This window comes from Haliotis cracherodii, unplaced genomic scaffold (genome assembly GCF_022045235.1).
Source record: "Haliotis cracherodii isolate W230 unplaced genomic scaffold, xgHalCrac1.p SCAF_2, whole genome shotgun sequence".
Lineage (NCBI taxonomy): Eukaryota > Metazoa > Mollusca > Gastropoda > Lepetellida > Haliotidae > Haliotis > Haliotis cracherodii.
Window position 1 is genome coordinate 54,576,898 of NW_027266275.1, and position 9,208 is coordinate 54,586,105.

The 9,208-nt window shown below is 41.4% G+C and overlaps 1 protein-coding gene across 1 annotated transcript; it reads right to left on the minus strand.

Moving 5' to 3' along the window:
• Positions 1–628: 628 nt before the first annotated feature.
• LOC139467681 (beta-1,3-galactosyltransferase 5-like) lies at positions 629–1,690 on the minus strand. Its single transcript, XM_071249198.1, has one exon. The coding sequence runs from the start codon at positions 1,688–1,690 to the stop codon at positions 629–631; it is 1,062 nt and encodes a 353-aa protein (XP_071105299.1).
• Between the last annotated feature and the right edge of the window lie 7,518 nt (positions 1,691–9,208).

Here is a 9,208-nt window from a genome sequence, read left to right on the forward strand (position 1 = left end):
GATCATCTCAGCGCTACGATCGCTTTGTGGAACAGGGCCCTGGTGTACTTATTCCGCTATATTTTCAAAGCTCTGGCAGGGTTTACATTTTAGCGCTACGACAATCGAAACTCGGATAGTACAAAATAGACTAAGATTACAATCACTTTGTGCAAACGGGCACATTAGTGTTCAATGACTGACCATTTTGTGGCTGGGAATTATGTTAGAGACAAAATATTTTTAAATGCCCCTTCAAGACACGTTGTTTCTCTGAAAGAACGTTCAGCATGCCCAGCAGACATTTTTACCAGTACTTAAGTTTTTCGAGATAATCACGTGAATATAAGTAGTCTGAAATGGATTCCTCCTCGTGTGGACCGAGATCACGTTTCAAAGAGTACAGCTGAATGAGTGACTGAATATATTAGTCAGCCGATTTGAGCAATATTCCAGCATTATCACGGTGGGTAACTCTTGAAAAGGGTCGATATTTAATTGTTTTTTCTTCCCATTCACGTTCAAAATCTCCCCGCGAATAACTGCAAGATTGCTGACGAGGCGTTAAGCAACAAACTAAGTCTCTCTCTCTCTCTCTCTCTCTCTCTCTCTCTCTCTCTCTCTCTCTCTCTCTCTCTCTCTCTCTCATTCAACATTTGTTATTAGTATATGCTGCCCATATGGCATCGGTATATATCCTGGATGCCCCTGTGTTGGCTAACTTCTTGTCTCCGAGAAAATCACACGGTTTAGGTCTCTTGTCCATCAGGCGAGTAAAGAGTTTGGAGTGAACATGTCTTCCGCCAGCTGCTCTCGTCAGGATTCCTGTGATGTAAGCATCCTCTACCGAAATGTACGGCAAGCGCCATGACGCATGCAGGATCCGAAGGGCAAGGTCACGGGATATAACGTACGCGTTCCCCGATACGTAGATGGGATAAACGTTCATTGGGTACGCATTGGTGTCCACCTTCCATTTGCCCGACCTCAACACTCGGGATTTTCCGTAAACGTACCCGATGACACTGTAGTTAAACATTGGCTCGTGAATCAGCAAGAAGTCGACAAGCAGCGGGATGTTCACAAACGTGTCCTCGTCACACTTTAAAATATAATGAGTCCCTGGACAAAATTCATGCATCCAAGCAAGAGAAGCGAGAATTTTTCTGCTGAGATTTCGATAACTGTCCACAAAGTCCCCCATGACAATGTCCTGGTGGGCTTGAGATTCTCGCTGTACTTCTAAATACTCTTTATCAGTTGAATACCTGCCTAACAGAAAAATGACCTTGACCTCTGCGTTCACTATTCTGATTGGCCAAGATTGCGTCCGAGAGACACTCCCCCATGTTCTACGAATCAAATCACGTGTTTCACGGTTACCAGGCAACGATGGCACCGCGACTAATAGGAATGGCGATCGTTTATCACACATACGTTCCCCTTTGAAAATAAACTTCTCGCCGGATGGCTTAGACTGTTTTGTTCCATGGAAGTAGTCTTCATCACTGCCAAATTTTATATCATTCACACATGTCCAGTTAAGCATCCATGCTTTAGGGTTAATAGACATCCCTTGCAGGATGGGGGATAGGTAGGGTCTTGTTGACCGCGTTCTGGCAGGGAAGGTTAAGGGTTCTTCAAAAACAATTTCTTCCTCGTCTATCTGGTACTGCTGCTGAATGAACTGTTGAAGGACATAGGACAGCATCATGCATGACGTCAGAAATAGCACACATACCATGTGCTTCCTCAGTCGACAATAAGGCAATATCATCAGACTGGAACAAAAAAAAAGATAAATATTATCCAGTAATTATCTAGTCCAGTCTAATCCCGTTAATGGTGGAGGTTGTGTTCCCACTATCCAGATAAGTAAATGTCCGTATAGATGAATGTATATATGTATATATTTGTATTTATGTCAGTGTTCCCAGCAGTGAGTGAGTATGGTTTTACGCCTCTTTTTAGCACTATTCCAGCAATATCTTCGGCGTGACGAGCGAACGCTTTAACCACAAGGCTACCCCACCACCCTCAAGCAGTAATCATCTGGAATAAGTTTCCCTGTCCACACAAAAAAACTGAAAACATTTAATGAACCGAATAATAACTTTGCAAATAGGAAATAATAAAATTGTAACTTTCTCTCCAAGAAAGAAATACTTTAAACGGAAACGAATTATCTAAAGAACAGTGTGTAATTATTAGAAGTGTTAGCATAAATATATGTGTTGGTTGTATACAAATCACGTTCTTACGATGGGGAATTGAAAATATTTAAAGAGATCGTAATGTTGGAAAACACGAATCTTCAAAGATTGTTCAGGACTGCTTCTGAAAAAGATTTCATTTGTGACCCGTTTGCATGTATGAACCCATTTCTCCATGTCGTGTATCCATCCTGTCCCCAGATAGGCTGGGGACACTATTTCCTTGACGTCAACATTGAATGTCAACCAAACCAGTGTAAGGTCAACATTGAAATATTTATTGTGATCGATATACTCCTCGAAAACAAATACTGTGATCACACAGCGGGTTGGTGTCTCGGTAGCATAAAGCCAACGGATACAAACGGTCATTGACGGACAAATCGACCATCGGGGATCTGGATCTGTGATAATAAATCTCCGAGTAAAAGAAAATATATACGCATTTGGTGGTTAGATTAAACAAACAAGTGAGTGGGTGAGTGAGTGAGTGAGTGAGTATGGTTTTACGCCGCTTTTAGCATTATTCGAGCACTATCTCGGCGGGGGACACCAGAAATGGGCTTCACACATTGTACCCATGTCGTAAACAAACAAGTAACGGTTATACGATGGTTACGTACTTGATACGGGTATCACAGGCGATATCACATGGATCATAACAAACAGTACAGGTGACTATTTTTCAGCCTGGTGTCGTTTGTAATTGTTTGGTCAAATCCAATTTTCAAGTGTATGCTTTCTTTTGTATTCGTTCAATTCTCGGTTTACCGTTGAAGGAAGATACCACGCCAATCCCACATTCGCCTTTACCTGAGCGTGCAGAAATATTGACCTTCTCATTGTTTGTTTGTTGTTAATGCAGCACTCAGCAATATTCCAGCTATATGGATGCGGTCTGTAAATAACCGAGTCCGGACCAGACGATCCTCTTGGAAAGGGCTTTGTGGCTTTATTGTCATGGTGAGCTAGGTTCCATGTAGATTTAATTACTCAGAAATGAATTTGGAACCGAACTAAATTGTAATTTGAATGGACCCTAATGTACCCCAATGCACATGCAGTCGCGAAATCCCCCTGGAGATGCCGTATAAGATAGTGTTTTATTCTGAGACTTCCTCCCTGTTTTGAAAGGCATCATAAACTACATGGCAGACATATGACCATCTTCACGAGGCAACGCTTTACCTGACTTTTCCACACTTGCCGAACTAGGCTGGAATTTCCAAACTCGCTCGTAGCGCCACTAGTTGCCATTGCGAGTTATGTCCCTTCTATATCCCCCTATTGACCAATCAGATTCCATCTCTCATATCACATGCACTTGCTTCAAACAAAATGGCGGCGCCCAGTCAAGATATTGTAATAAGTCGAGTCTTACCCCGCAAGTAAATTATATCACTTGATCACCTTGTTTAAACCTTGTTTTGGAAATTGTCTGTCTCTCTATCCAGGTAACACATGCTTTGCCAAACCTGCACGTTGAAATCCATGTTGTTTACGAACCGGATGTCTAATTCGTTACGCGATTTGGATTGGACTATGCATAGACTCGTTAGTCTAGTCAAAAGTCAGGAATTCCAGCCTAGTTCGGCAAGGGTGGAAACTGGACTTTTATAGTCAGTTAACGCCCTTGCCTCGGGAAGATGGCATATGACACTGTGTAGTGTTGTCATGTGAAGGATGAGGTGTGGTAAGGACTCCCCATACCGTGTAGGCGTTTTGAATTACAGTGTATGGTAGCACTGTAACCCGGTTCAGAGGTGTCCGCCTTAAAATAGGACAGATGGACCCTGTTTACAGCGGCAATTGAAATTAACCCCTCATCGAACTGTAACATCGTTAGTTGTCGACATAAAAAGAGTACTTTATATCAATCCGCTCAGAAACACAAAGAAAGAAAATAGCATTGGTGGTAATATTCTTTCCAGATGCGCAGTCATGGGCACTCGCATGCTAACTGTACAGTGGTGATCAAACATGATTGCGTTGTTTTTCCAAGTTTGCATACTCACTGGTAAAGGCAAATTGAGCGAACATTAAATAGGTTATAATAATTGACATCACTTAACCCCAAAGATTATCGTCAGGACAAGATGACATAACTCATTTTAACTACTTTATCATCCTTTGAGGATTTTCATACGATATATTTAACCCCTTATTACAGTGAGTGAGTGAGTGAGTGAGTGAGTGAGTGAGTGAGTGAGTTGGTGTTAACGCCGCTTTTAACATTATTCCAGTTATGTCGCGGCGTGTCAGCTTCATGTGGGAGGAAAGCCCAAAGTGATGCAGGTCTCAGACGTTAACCTCTTCGGCGACTTCACGAGCACGGGCATGGTGCTGACAAACCTAGAAACATAATCGGGGCGAGCCGGGATTCGAATTCACAATCATAGGTTTCTGACGTGCCAACGGGACGCTACTCAGCACAGCGAATCGCGGCGCCTTAAACCACTGCCCCCCCCCCCCCCCCCCCTTATTAAAGGAGACAGACAGACAGACAGACAGAGAGGCGCCACCCACACACACACCAATATTAAATGAGCAGTCCGTTAATAATAAACAAATGTATTATGTTTTATTTGAAAAAATGGAACTGTGTTATTTTTATGACACCCATTCCCCATCCCACACGACACCCCCAGCCCCCACAAAAAAAACTATTGGTAAAGATAAAAAAACTCACCACCCCCTCTTTCGCTGTGTCATTTTCAGGTTTCACTCTCGTTGTACTCCCACAAATAGCTGACGCCCCGTGATGTTACTGCTTCTGTGCAGGGAGGCGTTACATGTAACTCACTCAGAAAGTGTTACAGCTTGTGATATCAAAGTAACCAATCCACAGTCTTTGCTAAAAGATTACAGTCACTGTTATTGGTGTACGTAATGATAAAATAGACTTAAGCATTAGTATCATATTTCGAAAGCTAAGGCGGTGACATTAAATTTTGTTGGACTTTGTGACACATCACAAAAAAGATACATGCATACTAACTTCACCATAATTAATGCATGTGTCTATTTCAATTTTCACATCCGAATAGAGCGTCTGCTCGAGGAGGTGGTGCTTCCATCCCTTGGCTGGGCCGTCCCAAAAGACGTTAAAATATGGTACTTGTTGTTATCATGCCTGGCGCTATGCATTAAGAGGATACACAAGGACCGGTTGGCTTGGAGTATACAGTGTCTGCATTGCGTATCCATGATAAACTGCATCTTACTGAGGCAAGAGCGTTAACTGACTAAAAAAGTCACACCGCGATCATCATAATATTTCGAAACTGATTTGGAACCTTTGTAAGAATGTAGTAGGTCACGAAACCTTAAACTTTGACTTTTATACAAAATATATAACAACTTAGCCTCAACTTACGTAAAATATATTTTACCTCATTCGGTATCTTCCAAAAATACATACTAGTATACCCTTAGAAATTCGGACTAAGACTAAAACCTTCATATGATTCTGTTTTCCAGTCTAATTTACTATCAACATTTTAAGACACTGATAAGTCAAAATTAGCCCATGGCCTACTTTTTCTTTGGACTTAGATATTATACATAATAATCTAAGATATAAGGTTACTCAGTTAAATTATGATTTACGTAGACTAGGAATCAAAGACAGAGCTGAATGTTTATGTGGAAGTAAATGTAAACATGCAAATCATATTTTCTTTGACTTGTTCAATGAAGAAAGAGATATTTTACTTATAAACATAAGCAGTATAATCGAAGACACACCAACTGATCTCAATTTGATATTCAATGGAATTTGGGATTTATCAGAGTGAGTGAGTGAGTTGGGTTTAGCGCCGCTTTTAACAGTATTCCGGTTACATCACGGCGTGTCAGCTTAATGTGTGAGGAAAGCCCGAAGTGATGCATGTCTCAGACGTTTACCACTTCGGTGAAACCCACGAGTACGGGTATGGTGCTGACAAAATTAGAAATCGGGGCGAACAGAGATTCGAACCCACAATCATAGGTTTCTGACGTGCCCAAGGGACACAACTCTGCACAGCGAATCGTGGCGCCCTAGACAACTAGGTTCGGGACTCAGGGAGAGTATTCAACATCTTAATAACGGAGGTGAAAAACGTCACATTTCCACAGGGAATGTCAGTCAAGCTGTCATCGTTGCTTACACTACACTGCACCAACCCTTCTATATATTATGAAATAAAACACCGCAAGTCGGACACGCAAGTCGCATGGCCTCACCCCAACACACCTCATCTCATTCCATCCCACCTCACCCTACCTCACCTCACCTCACCTCACCTCGCCTCCTCAGCCTCTGACCTTATATACCACTTCTAGTTTCATATAAATTTAATATATGCTAATTACTAAACGAGGATAGGAAAAAACATTGAACCCTGTACCATGCGTTGGAATATACACTAATATATCAACAACGTCCTCTTACCTTCGTGAAATCATTCCGTGTGTTGAGATTGTTGGGGAAACACATACATGAGAGAATGACATTTTAACGTAACCATACTCCTCACCCCCTCATACATATCGCATGCATTGTAAACTATTGATAAGCTTTAGCGCTAAAAGCTATACCTCGTTCAACGCCCTGTGATACAAGGTAAACAATTAGTCGTGTTGATGCCCTGATGCCAACGATGATAGAAGGATTAATATTGCAAAACGTTAAGCATATACTAAACAAAAGCTATAAATAGTTCCCGATCAATGTGGTATTGTTGAGAAAGACATATGTAAATAATATATAAACTTCTGGGCAAAAGAAAACATATACCCATATTTGATAATGGCTAAAATGAAAGAAACAAATACTGGTTATTCGGTGGTGGTGTATTTGAAATTGGTATCTGAGTTGTTTTGGAATTTTAGCTTGCTGTGTTTCGACAACTGGTTTCAGCCTTGTAACCTTTTAATAAGGTTTGTAATTTTTTTGGTCAAATCCAATTTTCAAGTGTATATTTTTAGATTTAAATTGTGTTTTTCGTTTCTATCAAAATTATATATTTTCAGAGACTAGGTGTTAGTCTAGCTCAAAGTACTTCACCATCAGTACACAGTCAATGGAACAGTGTGCTCGCGAGTGTCATTCTCAGCTCCTTGGGGAGTACATGTTTATCAGACATTGACATCAGTGTTGATGCAGTTGGTGAACATCACGTATTAAGAGCAACATGTCGTATAATGGAGATCAACATGACACTTGTTTGACAAGAAAGTTTGAATTTTACCAATGTTCTTGGCTTTAAATTACATCATAAAATACCAAGTAAATTTCTTAACATTTCTAGCCGATCCAAACTTGACTTGATTTCGTCGAATTCTTTTGATTAGGGAAAGAGTTTTGACTCTTACGGTTTCCAAGGACCAACGATTATCGTCACCCTTTTTCTAGGTATATCAGTGCGTGAATGCGCAAGGGAATCAGTTGGGTTTCACACTGCTTTGAACAGTATTCCAGTTATAGTGAGGGAGTGAGTATGGTTTTACGCCGCTTTTAGCAATATTACAGCAATATCACGGCGGGGGGCACCAGAAATAGGCTTCACACATTGTACCCATATCGGGAATCGAACCCGGGTCTTCGGCGTGACGAGCGAACGCTTTAACCACTGGGCTACCCGACCGCCCCCTATTCCTGTTATATCACGGCGTGTCAGCCTAATGTGGGACGAAAGCCCGAAGTGATGCAGGTCTCGGACATTTACCACTTAGGTGAAACCCATGAGCATGCGTTATGTGCTGACAAACCCTTGAAACATAATCGGGCCGAATCGGGATTCGAACCCACGATCAAAGGTTTTTGGCGTGCCCCAGGGACGCAACTCTGCACAGCTAATTGAGACGCCATAGACTACTGATAAGCCACACAACAGTCACGCTTGATATGGGAGGAAAACCCGATGTGACGCAGGTCGTAGAGTGGGTGAGTGAGTTTGGGTTAACAGTATTCTAATTATACCACAGCGTGTGAGCTTAATGTGGGAGGCAAGCCCGTAATGTAGTGATGCAGAACTCCGACCTCAAGCATTTTGTTGAAACCCTGACATATCATAACTGAATTCCGGAGTTACATTTTGGCTGGATTAACGAGTCTATGCATACTCCAATCACTGCAGGATTTTCAAAGCATGTGTACTGTCAGCTGGGCGTTCACATATATTTTGCAAATATAATTTTGCCTGCTTGTCTGTGTACGCGCGCTGAAGGTTCTGAAGGGAAATGTGAGTACTCCAGCTAATCAATATGAGTGAAAACTGAGTATGTATGTTCTTCCTTGGGAGTAGGAATGCGCTTAAAACGTGCATATGTGCATGTATGGCGTCTAGCACTAGTTTGGTTATAAATACATATTTCTAAATGCACATTTATGTAATACAATGTAACAATACATCTTACAACATTTGCCGAATCAGGATCAAATCTTTAGAACCTCTTTATATCTGAACTTTGATATCCCTTTTCTTTACTTTTACATAGGAGATTTATATTGAAGCATCATAGGAGTGACAGAACCGTTCAATGATAACCTCTTAATTATCATCGCTAGAGTCTACAACACACGGGGCCTTTCCACGGGGATACCAGGATATTCTACAACAAGTCCACAACAAAAACCTTAAAGAGAACTATATCTACCAGACTCTAATGTAAACCGACATTTAGTCCCAGAAATAAAGTGATCTTATTATAAATGTATGTCTACAAAGTAAACAAAATAAAATCCAAATGGAGCCCCGAACAATCCTTAATTTCTGAAGCTGAGGCAATCTAGATCTAGACTTGCCACATCATTCTAGAACTGCGTTGGACTCCTTTTTCAATATTACCTCCAGAGTTTGGGAGACAGAATATCTCAGATGACGATGTACTTGGTGAAACCGGAGTGTGAGTGAATGAGTTGGGTTTAACGCCGCTTTTAACAGAATTACAGTTATATCATAGTGTGTCAGCTTAATGTGGAGGAAAGCCCTAAGTGATGCTAGTCTCAGTGAAACCCACGAGCACGGGTA

What these genes read in the sequence shown, in the direction of transcription:
- LOC139467681 (XM_071249198.1), bottom strand. Translation starts at nt 1,690, where the DNA reads ATGCTGTCCTATGTCCTTCAACAGTTCATTCAGCAGCAGTACCAGATA.